Here is a 28,000-nt window from a genome sequence, read left to right on the forward strand (position 1 = left end):
TTTATCTGTGTTCCTGTATAGTTTTCCAGTCACTATTTCCATTGAATTCTATGCTGCTGTTTGCATGTTTTGTTGGAATACTGTCTGAACTTGAACAGGCAGCAATCCTTGTTGGATAAGTTGCTGCATTTGACACAGTGACCGGATTTACCGCAGGAAATTATATTCCCACCGTCAGTTTTCCTAGTTCAAGTTACTAACACTCCGATTCTCAGCGCCTGCTCACACACCATGCCAGTGTTAGGGAATTGTTGCATTTCCAAGGTCTTGTGCCCATGAAGGATATGTTTTGAGATCGTATAAAGGGATAGCCCAAGTTGTCATTGCAATCATCACGACTAAAATGCCGATTATATTAACACCCAATCCAGCTTTTACCTGAGGAAGAAAACACAGGTTAGAAATGTACTTCCATCTGCAGTTTGATCAACCTGAGTAAATCTACCTAGTATTCATATTCATCCTTTCACTGAAGTTTTTTCTAAAACCCAAAACCAAATGCAAAGTAATCTGATTTTGGTTCTGAATATCATTATATAGAATAAATGACTTGTACAAATATTGGCTGCAGTTATTAAGATTGTATCCACTTAATTTGCATATTTTTTCATTTTCAATTTTCTCCCCTCCCCTCCTGAAGGTGTTGACTCCTTCGGTGAGGAACAAACTTTCTACCCCTGCATCTTTCTCCCACCCTATGGCTCTATGACCCAGCTTGCTGCTCTGAGTCTAGACTACCATCAGAATCTTCACCTATCACAGCCCTCCACTCTGTAATTACCTTCCTAAACTCATCTGCCTGGCTACATCTCTACCTTCCAAAGGCGTTCTCAAAACCTGCCACTATGACTTTGGCCACTCCCGCTAAGTATTCTTCAAATATCCTGCTTGGTGCCTGTTTACCGCTTCTACTTTGTAAAGCACCCTGGAATATTTCACTGCTTTAAAGACAATCAGCAAGTGTTTTTCCCATTATTAATCAAAATGACAACTTTAAAAGCAAGGGAATGCTTCATACAATGCTTCATACACAGACATGATTTATAAAATAGGTTATGAGGTTGTAATTATAATTTATATTTACAATGGTGTGACATGTTGCTATTTGTAAATGTATATTTTAGAAATAAAAGCAAAAATGGAAATCACTGATTGCCACTAAAATCAAATAAAAATTCTGAACAATTATCTCACTCCTGTGTGCTGCTGATAAAGTATTGAACTAAATGAGATTACTATGTAAAAAATATATTAAAGAACTATCCTGGTTTCTGGCTCTACCATGTTAAAACGGTATTATTTGCAATGTATTTATAGACACTGAAAATATATTGATCAATATTTGACTATCTAAATTTGGGCATTTAAGAACATTAGTGCAATTTGAAAACTTTGTCCCCGATCTTAGTTCAGAGGTGGGGAGAGCCGGGGTGTGGAGGAAACAATTTTGTGGTCAGGAGGAAGAACGGACTTCCCTAAGGTCCTGCTGAATTTAACAGCAGGACCTGATCACCCTCTTTCGTATATGTTTCCTAGCTGCAGCCAGCCAGATTGAGAGGTTGGCAGTCGGGCAGGTAGGCCTTCGGTACCGGGCCGCAGCCGGGGAGCGGAGAGGATGGAGGAGGGAGTGGAAAGATCAGAGTCGGGCGGGGGAGAGATTGGGGTGCGGAGCAGAAGATAGGTCAGAAGGGCCGGGGAAAGGGAGATTGCAAGGGTCGGGGTGGGTGATTGGAAAGGTCAGGGGTGTGTCTGACCCCTGGGGGGAGACGGGGGGCAGTGAAGCAGGTAAACTGGATCCAGCAGGTAAACGGAAAGGCAATTACCCCTGGCTCCAGCAGTCCTCGCCTCCCTTTAGCTGCTAGGTTTCCCCAGGCCTAGGAAACCCAGCCAGCCAGGACTAAATCGAAAATGGTGGTTAATTCTGATTAAGCCTCATTATAATATTTAAATGACCAACCTGGCCCCTGTGAGCGGGTAGGTTGTCCACCACCCTGCTGCTTCCGTTAAAACTGGAAATGGGTGGGTTAGAGGTCAGGATTCAAACTGTTAACATTTTCATATTTTCCCAAACCCACCCGCTGTATGGGATTAAAATTCGTCCCCCCTTTGTTTCAGGATGGCAGAGCGGGTGAGGATTTCACCTTGTATGCTTACTGAGATAAATACTGAATAGAAATAATAGTTCAATCCCATCCCGGGTGTGTCCATAATTAGTTTCCTGTGGCAAAAAAAGAAAATGTAAGTTTAGGTAACTGGTCCATTGATCCCTCTCAATTTTTATGCTTTCAATTCTCTGGGATGTTCCCTTTTCTCTGTCTTTAATTATAAGGACTCTCTTGGTATTATGGTATGGGTGATGGTGTGTTGTTATTTTTCAGGAGTTTTATTTGTTATTTAACTGCTCTGGATTTCATTTCCCCAAATAACGAGTGGCTGACTTGAATTTGTATTAGTGTTCATGTTCTGAATGAATCAACTCTGCACTTATTGATCTTGAGGTCATGAGTATTTGATTTTAAACACTAAGGCCTAGAAGTTCAAGTGCACCCTAATGCAAGGGACACTGGGATCGATCCCTGCGGCTGAGTGAATGGGCCTGAGGTGCACGTGATATTGGGCCTCGGGCTTCATTATCATCAAGTTGGTGAGCTATTATGCACACCTGCTCCTCCTGACTCCACATTCAGGTCAGTATATTGTAAACACTTACCATGTTGATTGCGGCCTGCAACGGTTCCTTTAAAGACCACCTGTTGGATCTCACGCAGCACGGCGCTGGCTGTGTTCCCGCCACCCCAATATCGCAGAGGGGAAAGTACAGCACCTTTTGCATATTCAAACAGGGGCTGTTTCAGGCGTGGGCCCTGGAAACCATTTTTTCTGCCTACATCAATATGGCGGGCAGCACACTCCCGGCTCGTAATGAACGCGTGCTTCCTTTTTGCAATTCTGTAATTTGCATCTCAGCACTATGCTCAAGGGAGGAAGACGCACTATAGTGTGAATAATGCATTTGGGAGTCTGATTAAGATAAAGATCAGCTTTCTTAGCCAGTTTACTCACATCAACCTATCCACAACACTTTACTCCCTGAGGATATTATACCCCACAATGAAGGCACTGTGACCATACTAAATGAAAATATATAGTGAATAACATAAATTACTTTGCAAAAATCCATAATTTTGTAACCTTGGTTAAGCTACACATTACAATTACGTTGTTGTTATTTAAATGACGTACCATCATCAGTGCTGAGCTAAATAATTTCTGTAGAAAATATCATTCTAGAAAATGCTGCCACCACCACAATCACAGTCTTACCACATCCATGACAGTGAGATGGCCATATCCATACACAATAGCATTTGGAGGATTGGACGCGGGCAACAGGAATGCAAATGAAGCACAAAGAGTTGAAGGAACCAATAGATAAAGTGAGTTTACATGAATGGCCTCAGCCTGCAAGAGAAAACAGAAAGCTGTGGAGTATTTTGTCATAGCTAAAAAATAACGGCAATCTTAAAGATTGTACGAATCAACAGCAAAGTAAACAACTAGAATAGCAATTGCTGTATTTAAGTTAGTAAATGAGTGTACAGTTAGTGATGAAATCAGGACACCACAGCTTAAAGAGATTGTAACTGTACATAAGATTTTTCTGTGAAGGCTATTAATCAACACCCATTCTCAGAAGCAATGTTAATTACATTATTCCAAGGGCTTATAAAACAAGAACTTGGGGCAATAAATTATCCAGAAAGTTCTCTTGCACTGCACAGGAGTGGTGAACTGGCGGCTTAGACACTGCAATAATTGGACTGTTTTAGGTACATTTATAATATCCAAACTTCAATTTTGACCAGTTCATGATCAGCATCTTACTTTAATAAAAAAAGCAGCTTGCCTTTGTATCCTCATTGTCTAAGTCCTGCAGTAACAATTTCCACCCACCTGTTTCGAGGTATCATATGGTGACCGCAGTTGGATAGAATATGTAAAATGCAGTTGTAGTACTCACCCACGGAGCTAGAATTGGAAGGAAGATTGTTATAGTAGCTGGGTTGCTAGCAATCTCTGTGACACTTGTAACGATTAAACAGGACACCACTACGATGACCCATACGGGCAAAGTGCCAATCGGCTCCAGCTTGCTTCCCACCCATAAAGAAAGCCCAGATATCTGGGGGTGGAAAAGAAAGCGAATGCACGTTATATTAAGCTTGATCAGAAATTGAATAGCTTGTACACAATAAATTGCAGTACTTTGTGCTCTCATGCAAAAAGTAGGTACCCATTGAGAAAAATAAATAGGTGTTAGTAGGAATAGGAAGTAAGAGCAGGAGTAGGCCATTTGGCCCCTCAAGCTTGCTCCGCCGTTCAATAAGATCATGGCTGAACTGATCCTGGCCTCAATTCCACTTTCCTGCCCGCTCCCCATCACCCTTCACTCTGTTATCATTCAAAAATCTGTCTATCTCTACCTTAAATATATTCAATGACCCAGCCTCCACAGCTTCCTGGGCTAGAGAATTCCAAATTGTAATGACCCTCCGAGAGAAGAAATTCCTCCTCATTTCCAGCTTAAATGGGTGAACCCTTATTCTGAAACTATGCCCCCTAGTTGTAGATTTCCCCCATGAAGGGAAACATCCTCTCTGCATTACCCTATCCAGCCCCCTCAGAATCTTACATGTTTCAATAAGATCGTCTCTCATTGAAACATATAAGTAGAAGATAGTGCCTTCACATCAAAAGGGTAAAATTCATAAATTGAAAACAAATGAGATCATTAAATGTATACTTAAAACGCCCATGTTAAAATCGGGCAATGTTTAAATTGGCTAAAAAGCGCTTACCATTTTCCGTTTGCATTAAAGTCAATTTTGAAGTTGCCGCTTACAGAGTGTTAAATGTTTCATGTATTTCAGACAGAAACAGTTGTGCTTACTCACTAGTTCACACCTCGTTAAGTTGCATGGAATGTAAGAACAAACATAAGGAAATAGCAATAAAAACAGAAAATGCTGGAAATACTCAGCAGGTGAGGCAGCATCTGTGGAGAGAAAAAGAGAGTTAACGTTTCAGGTTGATGACCCTTCATCAGAACTGGAAAAAGTTAGAGATTGAACAGTTTATAAGTGAAAAATGGGGCGGGAGGAGAGGAGAGAACAAAAGGGAAGGTCTTGATAGGGTGCAAGAGAGGAGTGATTAAAAGTCAAAAGAGATTAAGGTGCAAGACAAAAGGGGGTGATAATGGAACAAGTAAAGAAACAAAAGATGGGTCTAGAGGAGCTGTAAATGGTAATAGCCGAAACATTAACTGTTCTGATGGAAGATCATTGACCCGAAACTTTAACTCTGTTTCTCACTCCACATATGCAGGAAGAATTCTCACAAACATCAAACCAGGAAGTAAAAAGCAGGTTTTATCATTCATTCTTTAATAATTTTACAGAAAGCAAAATGAAGATTTGGACATATACATGGAATTAAAGGTATAAGCTGAAATATCAAACAAACTTTAAAAAATAAAATAAAAATTATTTTTTATTATTTTAAAAATCTATGGAATTTTTATCATGGAATGGAACTTATGACAATACACAATATAAAATTAGTTTTTCAGGGTTGTTAAGCAGTAATTATGTCATAGTACACCATTACAGACTTAACTTTATCAAGGGTTTTTGAAGCGAGAATAGTGCGTCAAAAATTGAAGTTCACGTCAAATCAGTGATTTCGAATTGATTTCCATCTGCAAAGGCTGCAACAGCGCACCCTGTGGAGGAGCAGGGTATCGCTGACAACAACATCTGGATTTCTGCGTTTAACTGCACTGGTGCAGACATCAGAAGCTGCTACTAGTTTCACAGAGTACTGACAGCGAACACTGGCAGTTTCACCATCATTACAACCGCAAATTCCGGGCCAGTATGTACGAATGACAGAAAGGTATATTTTCACCTTCAGCACATGTGCGATATTCTGACAGCCAGATCACCCGCCTGTTACAGAACCCATTGAATTTTCATTCCATTGATTCCAATGGTGTGAAGGTGAAAATGTATGAATATATGCATGATTGCAGATTATTGTTTGTTCATCCGACAGAAACAAGCACTGTTTAATGCCCTAGTGAATGTCAATTACCATTACTTTCTATTGCCACATATACCAGATATTGTGATATTATTATTTCAGTAACAATGGAGCCGAAATTCAGTAGCGCAAGAAAGCTGGCGCTCCTCCCAACTTTTTGGGGCCATTGCCCGATCGATTTTCAGCTTAAAAACTAGAAAAATGGATTCCAGCGCTAAGGAGCTCCTCCAAAGTGCAGTTTCCAGCAGTGTGGCTGTGTTAATGTTTTAGGTACTGCAGCCATGTCGGGGTGTGGTCTGCCTGTGTGTAGCAGGAGCGGCAAGGTCGGGGTACAGGAGCGGAGAGAGATTGTGGAGCGATGTGATCAGGGCCCAGGAGAGGTGCGGGCCCAGGGGCAGCACGGGCCAGCCCACACTGTGATATGTGTGCGCACTAGGTCCGTGCAGCAGAGCTGGTCTCCAGACATCTTGATTAATCCTTGCCACTGAACCAAGACCTAACTCTGTCAAGCCCGTGTAGTGGCTGGTGTGCAACGGCCACCACACGTTAAAAAAATCCACATGCAGGCATCTTCCATGCTTCAATATGTAGTTCAGGACCTGGAATATTAGGTCCTTCATTGAAACACCGTGAACTCATCTCTTTTCGCCGAGGAAATACGTCATCCTCGGGGGACTGCCTATGATGATGATGATGATGATGGCTGTGTTAATTGAAGCAGAATCCCCATGGAGAAATTCAGCATGCTGGTAGTGTGTTTGTAACAAGCCAGCTGCTCCTGAGCCTTCTTAAAGGTCAGGGTTTGCAGCTAGGCCCTGAGAGGGGGAAGGAGTTGATTTTGAGGATGGCTGGTGTGAGAGAGCAAGGAGGACAAGCCACTGCACAGATGCCGAGCTGAACACCCCTTATGCAAGGTGTAGAGGGCAGGAGGAGACTGCTGTATCCCAACGTGGGGAGACCAAGTCGCCAGGTCATCACAATTGCATGGAGGGAGATAGCAGAGGAGGTCTTGGGCACCTCCATTTATCAGAGAATGCAATGCAGGAAAAGATTCCATGACATAATCCGTCTTATGAAAGTGAGTACCTCTTCCAGCAACTGCTAACCTTGCATCTGTGAGACTCTCCTTCAACATTCTCTTATTTCCCATACTCACTGTTTAGTCTCTCAAGCAGCACTTTATTGTTCACGCCTCTATACATATATGTGTGTCTTCTCGCAATGGAGGCTCCCTTTCATGTCACACTTACACTGCATATCAGGGACAAACACTTGTGCACTCATTTCTGATGCGTCATTAGAGGTACTCACCAACCATGCTTTCTTTTGCAGGCCAAACTGTCTCACAATAGAGCTGAGCAAAGGAGGACTGATGGTGACGAGGCAGACACGCAGGTCCTCACACCTCTGAAGGAGTGGGTTGAGGCACTGGTCGGCTGACATGGTGCATTCCCTGTGGGCCAGGGTAGTGCTAACACCGATGTGGGTAAGTGAAGGCCCTCCTTTAATGCCCTCTCTCCTTGAATGCACCAGCGCCTATTGTTCCTTTCCTTCATGGAAGTCTACTACTTGCATCCTCCATGCCTTCATCCCCACCTCCCTCTCACGGCAGCCCTTCTCCCGTCTATGCTTGCAGATGACATGCCTCCTGTTGGTTCCGGTACTTGCAATGCTGATGTGGGCACCATGGGTAAGTGAAGCCGTCCTTGAATGCGCTCTCTACTTGAATGCACCAGCACCTACTGTGCCTTTCCTTCTGGAAGTCTGTTATTTGTAGGCTGCATGCGTCAATCCCCAACCTCCCCCTCACGGCAGTCCTTCTCCCATTTATGTTTCCAGATGACAGACCGAGTGGCAGAACACTGAGGAGAGACGTCGCACCGCAACTGGAGGCCTGCATCACACCCTTCTCGACATAAAATCTCAGGTCTGAGCAGTGATGACATTGAGGGTTCAAGCCCTGCTGAGGGCATCCACAGCACTCTCTCCTTTGGGGATGCCACTGAGGAGGAAGATGAAGAGAAGGACAGTGCACCAATGCGTCACTGCTTCCACCCACACACGCCAGCTCAGATACTGCGAGCGCGCGGTCTGCTGTAGTTGAGGTAGTACAGGGCTCTGCACCGGGGCCTAGCGGGCTGCAGCATGGTGACGGTGCTAGGGAACCTCATGTGCCATCTCTCCGGGGAGTGCGTCCGCTCCGGAACTCTGCCGATGAAGACTCCAATGATGTCATCGATGTAGTGGTATATGAACGAAGGGTGGAGGCCATGCATTTGCAGATGTTGGGGGCACTGATCAGGGTGCCAGAGAGGCTGTCAGAAGTGGTGAGGAGCGTGGAGGAGTCCGCCACCCGCATTGTCGACAGCTCTGCGCGCACCATGGAGCCCATCATTGCCAGTGTGCAGATGATGGTGGACTCCCAGAGTGACTGTGCGGATCCAGCTGTGATGCTGCAACCTGCAGGTGAGATGGCAGTTGCCATTACAGCACAGGCACAAGTGAACGAGTGCATCGGTGCTGGATTGGAGAGAATGACCGTGGCACTGGAAGCTCAGAATGCTCTTGCGCGCTTTGGGTAACGGGTCATGAAGCAGCTTACTGCTGACATGGAGCGTCATACTGCTGCCACGTCTGCTAGCTTTGAGACTCTGGCTGCTCACATGCAGCCTCAGCTCGATGCCACCCGACACCACAGTGTTACGTCCGAGGTTGGGTCCACCACGGGCCACGGGGGACCTTCCGGTGTTGCACCACACCACCGACCTGACCTCCCTCAGCTTGGTGGTGGTGGTAGTGTGCCGCCCCCAGGGAGTGAGTCTGGCTCCTCAGACCAGGATCCTGATGATATGCTCTCTCAGGATCACAGCATTCCTGGCCCCAGACATGCCACTCCACCAGTATGTCCACGCATGGCCTCACCCGAGCCAAGCCAGACTGACCCCTCCCAGGAGGGTGCTGGCCAGTCTGCACCCGGCCCTTCCAGGCCAAAAGGTGTTCGAGAGAGTCCGACAAGGATATCTGTAGATACCACACAACAACCACAGCAGCCTTCCCGGATCCATGATGCAGCCACAGGGGAGACATGTAGGTGTAGTGTTAGAATAGGCATGCATAAGAGGTGTGAAAAAGAGATGCACAGGGGTAAAAAATTATAATTTATAGTAGTTGATGGTGGTCTTTTTTGTATCTGTTGTGTTTTTGCACTGCCAGGTGTTTCATTTGGGAGTGGGCAATTCTGTGTAAAAGCACCCATTCGGATGGCCATGGAAAGTGGGAGCTGAAGGTCATGTGTTGATGAGATTATCTGAAACGAGCAGCTATGAGACGCAGCTGCACCCCCCCCCTTCCAGGGTTGCGATGGGGACGACGCCTCCTGGCTGGGTGGTGACTGGGATCTTCCTCTTCCTCATCATCATCAGGTGGTACTGCTGGCTCGACCTCCTGCGGCTGGCCCCTCATGAGGGCCAGATTATGCAGCAGACCACCATGAACATGGAGACCCATTGAGTAGAGTACTGCAAGGCGCTACCAGACCGGTTGAGGCAAAGGAACCTCTGCTTAAGGATGCCAATGCAGTTCTCGATGATGTACCTGGTGCCAGAATGAGCGTGATTGTAGTCATGCTCTGGCGCTGTCCTGGGGTTCTGCAGTGGAGTGAGCAGCCAAATGGACAGGGGATATCCCTTGTCGCCAAGCAGCCAACCACAATCCTGATTTGGGCCAGTGAAAAGGACGGGCACACCGGTCTGGCGCAGAATGAATGAATCATGGCTGCTGCTGCCTGGGTACCTCATATCAACTGCCAGGATCCGACGCTGGTGGTCACACACAGGCTGCACATTGAGCAAGTGGAACCCCTTACGATTGAGAAAGATCTTCGGTGGTGTTGTGGCACCCTCAGCCCAAAGAGTGTGCAGTCGATTGCACCCTGCACCCTCGGGAACCCTGCAATTAGAGCACACCCGGCCTGCCACTCCACCTGCATGTCCCTCGTCATCGGGAATGAGATGTAGTCCAGTCTTCTCCTGGACAGTGCATCAGTGACCTGGTGGATGGAGCAATGTGCAGAGAATTGAGAAATGTTGCCAATGTCTGCAGTGACAGACTGGAAAGACCCCGTTGCATAGAAGTTCAAAGCGATGGTGACCTTGGTCTCAACGGTCAGGGTGGTCCTGAGCCTTGTGCGAGGCTTGAGATCTTCCGCAACACATTGCACAACTCCTTCAGTAACTCCTTTCTAAATCTCAGCTGTCACAGGCATTGCTCATCACTGAGCTCGGGGACGGAGAATTGAGGTCTGTATGTAGACCCTTTGAGGGTAGGACCTCCTTCCCCCAGCTCTGTGTTGGCCATCTCCCATGGCAGCTGGATGATGGCCATCTCCCTGGTCCTCCTCATGGTCGTGCGCCTCTGCAGGCTGTAGTTGGCAAGTCTCCTGGCCAAGTATGTGGAGGGGGGTGGGGGGGTCAACATGCCTGACTCTCCTCCTGATGCCATCTCCCTCCTGGACACTCTATGTGCAGTTCTGTGCACATCTGCAGGCTCTTGTGGATGTTGGGCAGGCATGGCTGCCGCCTCCCTTGCCCGCTGCCTCTCTGCACATTGATGATGGCGCTGCCTTCTCCTGCATGCCGCCCTGCATCTTACAAGGTGTACCAGGCATTCCCTTACCCATTGTGCTTCAAGGCTGCACCGTCACCCTCACAACCAGGCCTCTGGAGCACAGAATGAGGCTGACTGGCCTCCACTAATGAATGAGAGCTGAAAGTCCTCCAAACTCTCTCAAACTATCAACAGTACTCAGCAGGTTACATCAAAGCAAAAAACAAAGAGCAAAACTTTTGAGCAAAAATATCCCCAGTCGCGGGAATCCTCCATTGTCCTCCTCCAGCGGTGCCACGTATCATGGCGAAGTGTACCGACCCAAAAGGTTGGTGGGGGCACTGCTCAAAAAAACCCTCTCTCTTTTTAAACCTGAATATGGGTGGTGTGGCCGGGTAGCAGCAGTGCGCACCCTGATGACATCACCACGGCTGAAATCCCTTTACCTAGGCTTCAGTCGGCCGATTCCGACTGAAGTGCTCACCACTGAAAACCCCCCATCGGTGGGGGGGGGGGCAATAGAGCAGAACGCATTGGCCACTGAAGACCCGCGATAACGGTCCCTCCCAGGACACTGAATTTCGGCCCCTATGTATCAGCGCAATTGGACAATAGCAAGATTTGCAAATAAGGTAAAATATCTCTTCAAATAACAGCACATTACAGAAAAAGATTTCAGGGCAAACATCTAATCAAGGGCTTCAGATTCATTACTCGTTCGAGCTTTGCTCTTGTTCTTTTATAGAAGAAAACATACATGTGGTATAAACAGTATTACCTCCGAACCCTTTGCCAGGGCAAAGCCACTAGCAACAAGCAATAATATTTCCCAAGGCATGCACGACTGGAACTCTGCCCAAGTAATAAGTGTAGTGTACTCCTGCTGTTCTGTAAGAGGATGAAAGGCAGGTAGCAAAAGACACAGGAAAACTTGGCATCCTGGCTAACACACGCATCGCAGACAAATAGGGTCAATTTAAATGTCAAACTACCTTTTTAAAAAAGCAGATTTTTTTTCTTTTCTTTTGTCCACGTACCGCCCCGCCCCGCTGGTGTTTGTATGCAACCGATCTCAATAGATTTCTATCACCTATCTCATTAACTCATATGGAAAATGGATTTTGATTTTGACCAGATTATATTAGAGAATTGTCCATGACTTTGTATAATGTATTTTAAAAATTCCTACTTCTGGTTTAACAGTGTTCTTTGGGGCTCCCACTCTTATTCAATTAATGTCTCCCATTCCTGGACTAAGAAAAAAAGCTAAAAGAATAGTTTATGACAGAAGCAAAGACTATTGGAACAGCATGTTGCAACAGGCTAGTTCGTAGGCTTGCTCAATATGAGTTACATCCGTGGGAAGTGCTGAATGAAAACTAAGTGCTCACCACTTTGTGTGGGAGGGAAGTAGAAAGATAAAGAAAATCAGTATTATGATGTTCTCGTACCTTACTAGTACCTTACCCAGTGCAACAAAGGCTTTGGACTTGTAACAAGTCACATGTCATAGTCACGTATTAGTAAGTAGTACATCCTCAAACATTTTTTAAAGCAACATAAACAGACAGGCATTCTAATGAGAGTAAAATTAATGAATAAATTCATCAAAAAACCTTAATGGACAGTACGTCATGAAGCTCAGTTAGCATGTGGTATTCTCTTTCAATAGGCCCGATTACAGCAGGAATTTGGAGAGTGCGAAACAATGAATGAGATTGATGCTAAACTGTTCACTTATAAATAAAGTGAAAAATCTGAAATAACAACTCAACTCTTTTTTTATAGCTGAAGTAGGCTTGTCGGCAGGCAAGATGAAAAAAAGGAGTCCTAACAGGAGGGCTACAGTGGAATCTGTGGCAAAATCTTTGCACCTGAAGAAGAAGAAGAAAGATTTACATATAGCTGGTATTGGGACTTCCTAATTGACAGACAAATTCTGCTCCTAAAAACTAACAATAGCAGCAATATTTCATGGCATGTTCTAAAATAAACTCCATGTGAAAAAAAAAATCAAGACAATCCAATTCTGCATCACATAAACAATTATGTGAGTTAGAATCAGCCATTGCCTGAGGCTGAACCAGACCATTTGCAATCTTGATGTCCTATTTCACCCTGAGATGAACTTCCTACCACATAAACCTCTCCATCACCAAAACTGCCTAACTCCACCTTCATAACATCATCTGTCTCCGACCCAGCCTCAGCTCACCTGCTGCTGAAACACTCATCCATGCCTTTTGTTACCTTTGCCTTGACTATTCCAATGCTCTCCTGGCCGGCCTCCCCCTTTCCACTCTCCATAAACTTGAGCTCATCTAAAACTCTGCTGCTCCAATCCCAACTCGCACCAAGTCCCGTTCACCCACCACCTCTGTACTCGCTGACCGACATTGGTTCCCAGTGTGGTAACGCCTCAATTTTAAAAATTCTCATCCTTGTTTTCAAATCCCTCCATGGTCTCGCCCTATTTCTGTAAACTTGCCCAGCCCTCCAACCCTCCGAGATCTCCGCACTCCTTCTGGCTTCTTGCATCCCCAATTTTAATCGCTCCGCCATTGGCGGCTGTACCTTCAGCTGCCTAAGCCTTAAGCTTTGGAATTCCCTCCCTATACCTCTCCGCCTCTCCAAATCTGTCTCCTCCTTTACGATGCTCTTTAAAACCTACCTCTTTGACCAAGCTTTTAGTCACCTCTCCTAATAGCTCATGTGGCTTGGTGTCAAATTATGTTGGATAACGACCCCGCGAAGTGCCTTGGGTCATTTTACTGCATTAAAGGCACTATATAAATGCAAGTATTTGTTGATATGGTATAGAGGCAGGCGGCTCAGCTGCTCCCAGCTATCTATTTTGTTCTGAGCTACCACTGATGTACCGACTACAGTTCACTGGCATCTCTTCCTCGGATCTCTGCGCGATATTGTCTGCCTTCCACTCACTGCTTCGCTACACAAATGCAGCTGAAAGTGGCAACTCAGAAAGGTAGGCATTGTGGGGCTAAATCCACAATTCATCCCTCTGTGCAACTGCATATTGGTGTTTACACACATTGCAACAATCTTTCTTCTCATTATACTAACAAACTGTCCAATTGGGCATGGTGCATTCTTTCTATCGTGGATCATTTAAATTCTAACCGTCTCTTGGATATTTGAACATAAAAATTCAAAGGCTTTTCAACAGTTGTTTCCAAGACAGAAACTACAAATGCTCATTAAATTATATTTAGTGTCAGAACTAAAATAAAAATAATGCATCTTATCATATCAAAAATCACGAAGTGCTTCGCACAATAAATTAAATTTGAAGCATTGTTACATAGATATTTACAAATGAAATTCTGCACTAGCAACATCTCATGAACAGCTATTAGCTGAAGGACCAGTTGATCCTGTTTCTGTGCTATTGATTGAGGAAGAAATGTTTGGCTAGGACACTGTGAGAACTCTTTGCTCTTCCTCGAATAAGCAGTCCTTCTGCTCGTAGCGGTAATACTTCAAAACCAGTGACAATTTTTATGTGGGAGACCATGATATGGGTCAATGCATCTTTATCATGTAGAAATAGACATTTCATTGCTGAGGTATAAAAATTTAGCATGATCACCATATGGTCAATACATTCTTGTACCATGTTTTGTTACAAGTGGTCACTCATTAGCACGAATTTTAATATGAGGTGCTTCCCAGATAAACTGGTGGAAGGCTGCTGGGGCTCATGTTTGGAAGATTGTGTCTGACAACTCATGAGTGCTTGACCCGTGAGGGTCCTGGCTACTGACGGGAGCACCTCAGCTGCTGCCAGGGTGGTCTGGCCAAGCTGGCTTTCTACCACCGTGGAGGGCATTGATTGAGGGGTGGCGAGGGAGCAGGTGTGCAGACGTCCTGAGAAAGGGCCATCTGGTATTGTGAGAGATGGAGAAATAAAGTGCTGTACTTACCCTTGTAGCTCTTGTCGGGTTATTGAAATAATTCTTGGAGTGATGCTCCTGGAGCTGTTGATCATGGCCACCATCTATAGGCCTGGTGCATGTCAATCTTTGCAATCTGCCACCAATACTTCCAGGGAGACCTCAGAGAATATTGGGGTTTTCTTCTGTCTCATTTCTGCAAAAAATCATTTTGCAGCAAAATCGCAGAGCACTCAGCCAGTGGAAATGCAATCTCTGTTGAACAGGTGCGTTTCCACTTTAAATAGGGCTCTGGAAGCATGCTGGAAATTATGCCCAGAAAATGGGTAGATTTCCCTGTTCCTGCCGTCATCAGGTGGGAGGACCACCAATCTGGTGTGAATGAGGCCTGGAAGTTAAATTACCCCGGGTCTGAAACTTCGTCCAGAGGATGCGTATTGCACTCACCCCACACGCTTGAAAACTGCTTCGTGAAAATAAGCTCCTTTGTTTAAATGGTTAAAAATAGATTGCATTTTAAACAATGCAGCAGATTCCAGCTGCCGCTAATTGATTCCACTCATTATCTCAATAAATGGTTGAATATGATTATTATGAACGTACAAACAATATGGGTTTCATCATTCCTATTCAATCAGTATTTCATCTAAAAATGTCAGTCTCTACAGCTCTCAGACGTGGAAATATATTATTCTGCCTACACTTGCTGTGGGAAAAGAAAGGACCAGCCAGGGAAAAATCCAGGATCCCATGTAAACCACAACAATGCCATAAAACAAAAGATAGTGAGGGTAACAATCTCCTGATATCTGAAACACACAAAGTAAATCTTTGGTTTATATTTGTTTCTAGATGACACATTAAATGTAGCAGAACATCCAAGGATGGGTTACAAGACATGGGGGAAAAGAATACCAAGCAGAATTGTGAGAAGATGTGGAGGAAGTGACTAGAGGCATAGAAGTCTTGCGACAGCTATATAAGGTATTGGTGAGGCCACACCTGGAATACTGCGTACAGTTTTGATTTCCATATTTACGAAAGGATATACTTGCTTTGGAGGCAGTTCAGAGAAGGTTCACTAGGTTGATTCCGGGGATGGGGGGGTTGACTTATGAGGAAAGATTGAATAGGTTGGGGCTCTACTCATTGGAATTCAGAAGAATGAGAGGTGATCTTATCAAAACGTATAAGATTATGAGGGGGCTTGAGAAGGTGGATGCAGAGAGGATGTTTCCACTGATAGGGGAGACTAGAACTAGAGGGCATGAACTTAGAATAAGGGGGCGTCCATTTAAAACAGAGATAAGGAGACATTTCTTCTCTCGGAGGGTTGTATATCTGTGGAATTCGCTGCCTCAGAGCTGTGGAAGCTGGGACATTGAATAAACCTAAGACAGAAATAGACAGTTTCTTAAATGATAAGGCAATAAGGGGTTATGGGGAGCGGGCAGGAAAGTGAAGCTGAGTCCATGATCAGATCAGCCATGATCTTATTGAATGGTGGAGCAGGCTCGAGGGGCCGTATGGCCTACTCCTGTTACTAATTCTTATGTTCTTATTGTCAAAGAAGTAGACTTGAAGATGGGAAGAGATGTAGAGAGGTTTAGCATGAGGCGACTATAAAGAGGTACAAGAAAAGACAAACAACGGGAATTTCCTTGGAAGTTCTCCTAATCGGCCGCTGAAACTTCCCTACCTGGCCACATGTCCCCCATGTCCCCACTTCAACCTTTCTGCCACGAAAATTCTTCACTTATTCATTTGTGGCCTACATACTGGACTAGTACAATGGTCCCCTGGCCGGTCTCTCATCCTTCAAGTTTTTATTCTGCCTTCACAAGAGTACCTTCCATCAGGTTGAGCAAAATTGCCACTAAAAGCACCTGGGGGAACATTACAATAAACAGAGAGCATGGATTCTATAAAAACCATGTAGCCTATCTCTTCAAATTAAAATGGTGCTTACAGAAAGACACAAAATGGCTTCAATGGCTACACTCTGAAAGGCTGGATTATTCATACAATTTCATACCCTGACGCTTAGTTAGAATTCAGCTGCATAGGAAGGATACCAGTGCTGAAGCATTCTATTAATACTGTCTCTCTGTCACTTAAAATCAAGCAAAGCAAAACCAATCGAAGTATTGGTGTTATTTTGGGCTTGTATTTAGAAAACCCTCGTAACAACCCGTGTAAAAACCCTCGTAACAACTTTTTCTATATGGAGGAGATAAAAGATTCCAGAAAAGCCATTTTGGCTTCATAAACATTTTGAAAATAGCATCCTTTGACAAAATAGACAATATTTTACACGACCTTGGCATGTCTCAAACAGTACTTGCATCTTAAATACATTTAAAAATAATTATTTTGACATCAAAATATCAATACAAAATGCTCCCAGTCATAAACATAGAAACATAGGGCCCAAGTTTCGGCCTCAGTTGCTCCTGATTTTTTGGAGCAACTGGTGTAGAACGGAGTATCTTAGAAATTCAAATTCTCGGCATTTAGTTTGCTCCAGTTCTAGTCAGTTAGAACAGTTTCACTTTGGAACAGAATTTTTTTTTTCCAAAAGGGGGCGTGTCCGGCCACTTACGTCTGTTTTCAAAGTTTCGGCAGTGAAAACTTACTCCAAACTAACTTAGAATGGAGTAAGTGAAGATTTTTGTACGCTGGAAAAAACCTTGTCTACATTTTAGAAAATCAGGCGTAGGTTAGAAATCAGGCGTAGGGAATGGTGGGGTGGGGGGATTTAAAGGGAAGTTTACAAACATTAAACACTTCAGTTTTACAAATAAAGAGCCATCATCAATAATAAATGATAAAAACATCAATAAATCAACCAATAAATCAATCAAAAAAATTAATAAGAAATACTTTTTTTTTTAAATCAATAAATAAAACATTTTCTACTTACCGACTGCAGCACCGGGAGCCCTCCAACAGCGTGCTGGGATGCCCCGCCCCCCCAGTGTGTCTCTGTCAGTGTCTCTATCTCTCTGTCTGTCTGTCTGTGTGTGTCTCTCACTCTCTGTCTGTCAGTGTCTGTGTTTCTGACAGCGAGGGGAGGGGGAGGAGGGGGGTAGAGGGAGAGAGGGGGGGCAGGGGGAGGGAGGCAGAGTGGGAGGGATGGGGGAGAAGGGGAAGGGATGGGGGAGAGAAGGGGGAGGGGGAGAGAAGGGGGAGGGGGGAGAGAAGGGGGAGAGAAGGGGGAGGGGTGAGAGAGGGGGGAGAGAAGGGAGAGGGGGCAGAGAAGGGGGGAAGGGGGAAGGGGGAGAGAAGGGGGGGAGGAGGAGAAGAAGGGGGGAGGAGGAGGAGGGGAAGGGGACAGGAGAGGGGAAGGGGAAAGGGAAGGAGAGGGGAAGGGGAGAGTTGAAGGGAAAAGGGGGGGAGAGGGGAAAGGGGGAGAGGGAAAAGGGGGGGAGAGGGGAAAGAAGGGGAAGGGGGGGCAAGGAGAAGGGGGGGAGGGGGGTAAGGAGAAGGGGGGGAAAGGAGGAGGGGGGAAGGAGAAGGGGGGAAAGGAGAAGGGGGGGAAAGGAGAAGAGGGGGGGGAGGCTGAACGGGCCGGGCCCGGCCGGGCCCAAGACTTCGGGCGGGGCCTGTCCCCAGCACCAGATTTACAGGTAGGTGGCATTGGGTCGGGTCGGGTCCGGGGTCCGGGGTCGGGAGCACGGGTCGGGTCGGGGGAAGCGCGGGTAGGGGTTGGGTCAGGTCGGGTCCGGCGGTCGGGAGCACGGTCGGGTTGTGGGGGGGGGACGGAGGATGGAGGTCGGGTTGGTTCGGGTGGGGGGGTGCAGGGAGGGAGCGCGGGTCGGTTCGTGTCGGGGGCGGGGGGAGGGAGGTCAGGTTGGGTCGGGTCCGGTCCGGGGACGGGGGGTTGGGAGCGCGGGTCGGGTCGGGGGGTTGGTGGGAGGGAGGTCGGTTCGGGTCGGGGGGAGGGAGAGGGAGAGGGAGGTCAGGTCGGGTGGGGGGCGGGGTCACGGGTCGGGTCGGGTCCGGGGGCGGGGGGGGAAGCGGGAGTCGAGTCGGGTCGGGAGGAAGCAGGAGCTGGGCGTGGGAGGAGCCTTATCCACGCAGCCCCAGTGAGGCCATTTGGCCAGGGCTTGGGGCTGCATGCTTCGGGTCCCTCCCACACAGTTTTGGGCGCCTGGAGCTACTGCACATGAGCGCCCACTGTAGCGCGCATGTGCAGAGGTCCCGGCATTGTTTTCAGCGCAGGGACCTGGCTCCGCCCCCTACAGCTCGTACTGCGCCGCGCCCAGCTCAAGAGGACCAGCAGGGAGCCGGAGAATCTGGAAGTTTTTTTTAGGCGTACTTTGTGGCGCGAAAAACGGGCGTCCAGGTCGGGGCTGCGCCGTTCTAGGCGCGGCCCGAAACTTGGGCCCATAGAAAGTAGGTGCAGGAGTAGGCCATTCGGCACTTCGAGCCTGCACCACCATTCAATATGATCATGGCTGATCATGCAACTTCAGTACCCCATTCCTGCTTTCTCTCCATACTCCTTGATCCCTTTAGCCGTAAGAGCTACATCTAACTCCCTTTTAAATATATCTAACGAACTGGCCTCAACAACTTTCTGTGGTAGAGAATTCCACAGGTTCACAATTCTCTGAGTGAAGAAGTTTCTCCTCATCTCAGTCCTAAATGGCTTACCCCTTATCCTGAGACTGTGACCCCTGGTTCTGGACTTCCCCAACATCGGGAGCATTCTTCCTGCATCTAACCTGTCCAATCCCGTCAGAATTTTGTATGTTTCAATGAGATCCCCTCTCATTCTTCTAAATTCCAGTGAATATAAGCCTAGTCGATCCAGTCTTTCTTCATATGTCAGTCCTGCCATCGCAGGAATCAGTCTGGGGAACCTTCGCTGCACTCCCTCAATAGCAAGAATGTCCTTCCTCAGATTAGGAGACCAAAACTGCACACAATACTCAAGGTGTGGTGTCACCAAAGCCCTGTACAACTGTAGTAAGACCTCCCTGCTCCTATATGGCTTACACAATAAGGGATTTAAGGGTTATGGGGAGCGGGCGGGTAAGTGGAGCTGAGTCCACGGCCAGATCAGCCATGATCTTGTTGAATGGCGGAGCAGGCTCAAGGGGCTAGATGGCTTACTCCTGGTCCTAATTCTTATGTTCTTATGTTCTTATACTCAAATCCCCTCGCTATGAAGGTCAGCATGGCATTTGCTTTCTTTACTGCCTGCAGTAGCTGCATGCCTACCTTCAATAACTGATGTACCATGACACCCAGGTCTCGTTGCACCTCCCCATTTCCTAATCTGTCACCATTCAGATAATAATTTGCCTTCCTGTTTTTGCCACCAAAGTGGATAACCTCACACTTATCCACATTATACTGCATCTGCCATGCATTTGCCCATTCACCTAACCTGTCCAAGTCCCCCTGCAGCCTCCTAGCATTCTCCTCACACTGCCACCCAGCTTAGTGTCATCTGCAAACTTGGCGATATTACATTAAATTCCTTCATTTAAATCATTGATGTATATTGTAAATAGCTGGGGTCCCAGCACTGAATGCTGTGGCACCCCACTAGTCACTGCCTGCCATTCTGAAAAGGATCCGTTTATTCCCACTCTTTGCTTCCTGTCTGCCAACCAGTTCTCTAGCCACGTCAATACATTACCCCAATACCATGTTCCTTAATTTTGCACACTAATCTCTTGTGTGGGACCTTGTCAAAAGTCTTTTGAAAGCCCAAATACACCACATCCACTGGTTCTCCCTTATCCACTCTATTGTGCATCCCATCCTCATCACCAGTTATTGTGTTCCGAACACAGATGAGACTGCACACAGGGAGGTTAAAGTAACAGTGACCTCAGTCTTTAATAAGACACTCCAGAGTGAGGAACAGGCCTTAGGGGCCGGCTTATATACAGTGCTCCCAAGGGATGCTGGGATCCCTTGGGACTTCAGGGGATGAGCTCCCTGGTGGCGGAACATGGGAGTGCATGCTTTACAGATACACAACACACGTTACAAGTTACATCCTTAAAAAACTCTAGAAGATTTGTCAAGCATGATTTCCCTTTCATAAATTCATGCTGACTTGGACCGATCCCATCACTGCTTTCCAAATGCGCTGCTATTACATCTTTAATAATTGATTCCAGCATTTTCCCCACCACCGATGTCAGGCTAACCAGACTATAATTCCGTTTTCTCTCTCCCTCCTTTTTTAAAAAGAGGGGTTACATTAGCTACCCTCCAATCCATAGGAACTGAACCAGAGTCCATGGAATGTTGGAAAATGACCACCAAGCTTCTACTATTTCTAGAGCCTCTTCCTTAAGTACTCTGGGATGCAGACTATCAGGCCCTGGGGATTTAGCGGCCTTCAGTCACTTCAATTTCCCTAACTCCATTTTCTGACGAATAAGGATTTCCCTCAGTTCCCCCTTCTCACTAGACCCTTGGTCCCCTTGTATTTTCGGGAGGTTATTCGTGTCTTCCTTAGTGAAGACAGAGCAAAGTATTTGTTCAATTGGTCTTCCATTTCCTTGTTCCCCATTATGAATTCCCCTGATTCTGACTGCAAGGGACTTACATTAGTCTTCACTAATCTTTTTCTCTTCACATATCTATAGAAGCTTTTGCAGTCAGTTTTTATGTTCCCTGCAAGCTTACTCTCATACTCTATTATCCCCCTCCTAATTAAACCCTTAGTCCTCCTCTGCTGAATTCTAAATTTTTCCCAGTCCTCAGGTTTGCTGCTTTTTCTGGCCAATTTATATGCCTTTTCCTTGAATTTCCCTTGTTAGCCACGGTTGAGCCACCTTCTCTTTTTTATTCTTACGCCACACAGGGATGTACAATTGTTGTAGTTCATCCATGTGATATTTAAATGTCTGCCATTGCCTATCCACTGTCAACCCTTTAAGTATCATTCTCCAGTCTATCCTAGCCAATTCATGTCTCATACCGTCGAAGTTTCCTTTCTTTAAGTTCAGGACCCTAGTCTCTGAATTAACTGTGTCACTCTCCATCTTAATGAAGAATTCTACCATATTATGGTCACTCTTCCCCAAGGGGCCCCGCATGACCAGATTGCTAATTAATCCTCTCTCATTACACAAGACCCAGTCTAGGATGACCTGCTCTCTAGTTGGTTCCTTGACATATTGGTCTAAAAAACCACCTCTTATACACTCCAGAAAATGCTCCTCCACAGTATTACTATCAGTTTGGTTAGCCCAATCAATATGCAGATTAAAGTCACCCATGATAACTACTGTACCCTTATTGCACGCATCCCTAATTTCCTGTTTGATGCCATCCCCAACCTCCCTACTTTTGTTTGATGGTCTGTACACAACTCCCACTAATGTTTTCTGCCCTTTGGTGTTTCGCAGCTCTACCCATATAGATTCCACATCATCCACGCTAATGTCCTTCCTTACTATTGCGTTAATCTCCTCTTTAACCAGTAACGCTACCCCACCTCCTTTTCCTTCCTGTCTATCCTTCCTGAATATTGAATACCCCTGGATGTTGAGCTCCCAGCCTTGGTTACCTTGGAGCCATGTCTCCGTAATCCCAATTACATCCTATCCATTAACAGCTATCTGCGCAGTCAATTCATCCACCTTATAACGAATGCTCCTCGCATTGAGACTCAGAGCCTTCAGGCTTGTTTTTTTAATACTCTTTGTCCTTTTAGAATTATGTTGTAATGTGGCCCTTTTTGATTTTTGCCCTTGATTTCTCTGCCTTCCACTCTTGCTTTTCTCCTTCCTACCTTTTGCTTCTGTCCCCTTTTTACTTCCCCCTGCCTTCCTGCATAGCTTTTTCTGTCGGTGCACCTTATTGGAAGTGTGTGTGACATGGCAATGCAAAGGTTATTCAAGGGGAGGGCGCACTGCCGTGGCTGCCATGTTTTTTTTTGTCGGCCGACTGCCAAGTCGGGCCAACAATTATGCCTCTGGATTCGGCCAGGTCGCCAACAGGCAGCCTGGCACCCCCTCTTGGGTGCCAGGCCGCTGGCCTGGTCGAAACCCTCTCTGGTGGCCCAGTGGACTGAAGTTTTAAAAAATGGCGAAGGCTCTCCCCTTTAAGTGAAGGGGAGAGCCGTAGTGACACACGTGTGTCATGGCATCATCACCGCTCCGCTGATGAATGACAGCAGCGGAGACTCGGTCCCGTCTCCATTTCTGCCCCTCTCATTGTCGATCTTCTGCTTACAGCCCCACTTCCAACCCATTATGACCGACTTCCGATCCGCCTGAAAAAAATGCCCAAGAGCAAAATTTCACGAAAGAGGCCACCTCATCCAGTGTGGCAAAAAAAACTTTAAAAACGGTAGGTGCGCCAGGTTTCTGGCGGGCCTGAATTTCTACCCTGTGACGTTATTGTAGTGTATGTAGGCACCTTTAATGACTCCACGAGGCAGGATATAATACTTATACTGTGAAGACCTGTAGTCCTTTATTTGCAGCAGCTAAGTGAGGACAACAAGCTGTGAGTTCCTTTTTATGCAGTGTGCAGGTAACCCTTAAGTCTCCAGCCGCAGCACCCTCTGGTGTACAGGTGAGGTGTGTACAGTGTAAGGGTGCATTTAGTGTTGCATAACAGTGTTACAGACATCACACAGTAAACAGGCATTCATACACAACAGTTATGATCAATGTCCCACTCATATCAGATCACACACACACTGTTCATCCCATTACAAAACCTCATAATCCTACAAATTACTGATGGTTAAAATAACAAACAAATGCTTATGGCATTTCTCTCACATTCCTTTATCTGTTATTTTAACTTAAGGGCTAACTTATTTATTTGAAATGTTACTGCCTCTGCTAACATTGAGGACAGAGCAATGCCTTATGGCTTTGCCCATTAATATTGTCGATAGCAGCTTGTCAGCTTATTTTCGACACAACGTCAAACTTGCAGTATTAAGCAATCTAACTTCTCTAAAATATAACAGCTTTTCAGACACATTTGATTTTGGCAAAGAACAGGATAGCAGAGAGAAAGCATCAATAAAAATGATTGAAGAGGAGTACAAGAAGCTTGGACCCATGGGGTGAGACACTGATATAATAAACTATTGAAATGATGCTGTGTGATAAAGGCACAGAAATGCTTCACTCATTCATCTGAAATTCATTTGTCTGCTAATCTAGCGGCGCCAATAACCCACTTCATTTAAACAGATTAACGTCTCCACTAAATAATGGATAAAGGATTTTCAGACAGCACATTATTAACCCATTGTGTAGTTTCGGGGTATATTTTTTTTAGTGATCAAATGCATTCTTATTCAAATTAATCATATTTAGATTCTAATCTGAAGCATTTATGACCGGAACCAATGTCTTGGTGGAGTGTTTGCTGGTGCTGTTGGGGAGGGTTTAAACTAACAAGGCAGGGGGCACCGCGCGGCGGATCAAAGATTTTTTTGGGTGAATTTGGCTGGAGGTGCGGGAGATCGCCAGTGCGCACTTTGATTATGGCAGCAGCGGGACGGAAGTGGAGACTGCCAGAAAACCCCCCAGAGGTGAATTTTGCTGGCGGTGGCCATTCGACTCCAAATCGGTGGTCATTTGACTCCACCAAGTGGCCGTCGCTTTCCGACAGTAAGGCTGAATTTCAGCCCCGACAAATCTGTGATCAGGTAGAATATGGTTCTTCAATAGTATGCACAATGTGCAGGTAAATGTTTGTTCGTATGAAGATATGACGACGACAGATTTGAAGAGTCAGTAAGTTTGGTTGGATTTGAGAAAGTGTAGAACCAGAACTCAAATTGAAGTATAAAGGAAATCAAAGTAAATGGGGAAAGCAGATTTCTCTCCAGAAGTAAACGGATGAGAAAGGGAAGGGCTGAAAATGAGTAAAATGAGGTGTTAAGGAGCTTTTGAGCACCCACCCCTCTTTATCCCTTTACCACCTTGCTTGTGTCTTCTCAGTAAAGCACTTTGAGACATCTGCTTAAAAAAGTGCATTGCAACATAATGGCCCTGAAATTCTGGCCTCCCCAGGTCCGTATCGAGTTCCGATGGACCCGGGAAGACATCGGAAAAGCCAGTTTCCAGTGCTCAATGCGCATGCGCTGGAAACCGGCATTTCCGATCTGTCAAGTTTCTGGTTTGACAGATGGCCGCATCTCGGGAGCGAGGACACTTGTAAGTGGAAATTTCCAATATTTACGCTTACAAATGTCCTCAAAAATCTTGCGCCTGAAAAAGCAGGCGCATAGCCTACTTTTACAGGCACAAGTGTTTTAAAACACACAAAAGCATATAAAAATAAAGTTATTAAAACATATTTTTATTAAAAACCCTCCCCACAACAGTGAGTTTATTTTAAAAAACTTTAAAAAAAAGGGAAATTATTTTTTTAAAGACATTAATAACTTTAATTTAAATGAATGTAGTGTAATTATTTTCTATTTTTTATTAGTGTTTTGGGTGTTTGGGGCTGTGTTTTGGGTGTTTTGGGCTCCATCACAATCATAGTAATGAGTTTAGGACCCTGCAGAACACCTATTATTATGATACTTTACCTGATTGGCTGCCCAGAGGCATGTGACTCCAGCTCGAGGCCTGCGCACGTGTCGACGTGCATGCGCTGTGACTGGCAGTCAGGAGAGGCCTCAGCATCGGAAAGTCGAACGTGGGCAGCAGCTTAAGGTAGGTGCGTATTTTTTCTCTAAAATGCCCGCGGGAAGGCCAAAACGGAATTTCAGGGCCATGCGCAGTAGCAGCATGTACTTCTGAAACTGGAGTTAATGTATATTGATGAGTTCTCATTAAGCTACTTCTAACTTGTTTGAGACTGCTTAGATATTAGAAAGAATGAAACATGTTTTAATAGGAGATTGATATAACTTGGATTGTAAATATTGTAAAATATATCATCCATGAGAAAAAAGCATCCACTTTGTGCGAAAATTAGTCAGTTAACAACAATTCTTGCTACATGTGTGAATACAAAATAATTTTTTCCCAATTCAATAAACAGAAGTATTTATTCGACAGATATTCACTTCAGTGGAACTGACTGCAATTTAAAACAGTTTACTTACTTGAAGCCAAAGTAAATCACATGTAGCCAGACCCAGGATAAAAGCAGAATGATCACAGTCATGGGGAACACCAGCACGAACCAAGACCCAAAGTTTATACAGTGGCAATCTGGATAGCGCCTGAATGAGAAATGACATTATTAGGACGTGAAAGCAACAAAGTGCTATTCAGTCAGAATGAAAGTGCGCTTAACGTAACTGACTCTTTTTGTTCAGATATTTCCGGTGGAATTCTACCTTGCAAACTGTAACTTTCTCTTAAAGTCCTGACCAGATTAAATTATCAAGGATGGCAAAAGGAAGCAAGTCTGCCTGACAATATTATTAATAATAATATTGGCCGACATTTTGCTGTAGTTAGAAAGGTTATCAGCGCTCACCGTTATTATACAATAAATCGGACAGCAACTTCTGGCATGAGCACATGCGTAAATGCGGAAATCAGGAAATAATTCATTAGCTATTGAGCATATTGGGACCTCCTGAGGATGTGAACGGTACTATATAAATGCAAGTGCTTTCTTTTTGTTCCACTGTTTCGCATCCTATGTGTCAACATTCAATTTCTGATTTATGCCATGAACATACCAGCATTTAGATTTATTTCTATTTTTGAATAGTTTCACATGCTTTCACACTTGTATTCAATTTCAGAGCTGTGAAGTGATATTAAACAGAACTGACTGAACCAGACAGGTAAATGTCATTGTTAGCATGGATTAATCGAAGCTGAGCAGTACCGGGACACATTGAATCATAGAATAATAACAGCACAAAAGGGGACCATTCTGCCCATTGTGTCTGTGCTGGCTGTTTGGTCGACCTATCAAATTAATCCCACTCTACTGCTCTTTCCCCATAGCCCTGTAATCTTTTTCCCTTTAAGTATTTATCCAATTCGCTTTTTGAAAGTTACTACTGAATCTGCTTCCACCACCCTTTCAGGCAGTGCATTCCAGATCACAACAACTCACTGTGTAAAAAAAGGTTTCCTCATGTCGCCTCTGGTGCTTTTGCCAATTACTTTAAATCTGTGTCCTCTGGTTACCGGCCCTTCTCCCACTGGAAGCGATTTCTATTTATTTACTCTATCAAAACCATTCATGATTTTGAACTTTTCTATCAAATTTCCTCCCAACTTTCTCTGCTCCAAGGAGAATAACCCCAGCTTCTCCAGTCTCTCCACATAACTGAAGTCCCTCATCCCTGGTACAATTCTAGTAAATCTCTTCTGTACCCTCTCCAGGGCCTTGATATCCTTCCTAAAGTGTGGTATCCAGAAATGAACACAATATTCCAGCTAAAAGCTAACCAGTGTTGTATAAAGGTTTAGTATAACTTCCTTGCTTTTGTACTCTATTTCTCTATTTATAAAGCCAAGGATCCCGTAAGCTTTTTTAACAACCTTCTCAACTTGTCCCGCCACCTTCAAAGACTTGTTTACATACACCCCCAGGTCTCTCTGTTCCTGCAATCTCTTTAAAATTGTACCATTTAGTTCATAATGACTCTTCTCATTCTTCCAACCAAAATATATCACTTCACACGCCCCTGCACTAAATTTTATCTGCCAGATGTCTGCCTATTTCACAGTCTGTCTATGCCTTCCTGAAGTTTATTACTATCCTCCTCATTGTTTACTACATTTTCGAGTTTCATGTCATCTGCAAACTTTGAAATTATGCCCTGTATACCCAAGTTCAGGTAATTAATATATATCAAAAAGAGCAGTGGTCCTAATACCAACCCCTGGGGAACACCATTGTATACCTCTCTCCAGTCTGAAAAACAACCGTTCACCACTACTCTCTGCTTTCTGTCCATAAACCAATTTTGTATCCTTGCTGCCACTGTTCCTTTAATCCCATGGGCTTTAATTTAGCTAACAAGTCTACTGGTGCTTTGTCAAAAGCCTTTTCAAAGTCCATATACAGAACATCAACTGTGCTACCCTCAACAACCTTCTCCGTTACTTCCTCAAATAACTCAAGTTAGTTAAACCCAATTTGCCTTTAACAAATCCATACTGGTTTGCAATTATCAGCCCATACTTTTTCAAATACCAATTAATTTTGTCCCAGATTATTGTTTCTAAAAGTTTCCCCACGTTAGGCTGACTGGCCCGTCCCTCTACTGTTTTTTAAACACGGATGTACTGTTTACAATCCTCCAGTCCTCTGGCATTGCCTACATATTTAAGGAAGATTGGAAGATTGTGGCCAGGCCCTCCACAATTTCCACCCTTAGTTTCCTCAGTAACCAAGGATGAATCCTATCTGGAGCAGATAACTTTTCCACTTTGAGGACTGCCAAC

General features: G+C 45.0%; 1 protein-coding gene across 1 annotated transcript in view; it reads right to left on the reverse strand.

The window, feature by feature from the left end:
* Positions 1 to 208: 208 nt before the first annotated feature.
* slc13a1 (solute carrier family 13 member 1) overlaps positions 209 to 28,000 on the reverse strand; it is a 58,942-nt gene continuing 31,150 nt past the window's right edge. The window contains exons 8-14 of the mRNA XM_070901715.1: positions 25,687 to 25,806; positions 15,329 to 15,430; positions 12,478 to 12,581; positions 11,486 to 11,595; positions 4,022 to 4,183; positions 3,325 to 3,462; positions 209 to 378 (exon numbers count right to left, since the gene is read on the reverse strand). Coding sequence (XP_070757816.1) covers positions 241 to 378; positions 3,325 to 3,462; positions 4,022 to 4,183; positions 11,486 to 11,595; positions 12,478 to 12,581; positions 15,329 to 15,430; positions 25,687 to 25,806 — 874 coding nt within the window. The 3' untranslated portion in view covers positions 209 to 240. The remainder of the gene's footprint in view (positions 379 to 3,324; positions 3,463 to 4,021; positions 4,184 to 11,485; positions 11,596 to 12,477; positions 12,582 to 15,328; positions 15,431 to 25,686; positions 25,807 to 28,000) is intronic.

The sequence above is a fragment of the Pristiophorus japonicus genome, chromosome 15 (assembly GCF_044704955.1).
Source record: "Pristiophorus japonicus isolate sPriJap1 chromosome 15, sPriJap1.hap1, whole genome shotgun sequence".
Classification (NCBI taxonomy): Eukaryota; Metazoa; Chordata; class Chondrichthyes; family Pristiophoridae; genus Pristiophorus; species Pristiophorus japonicus.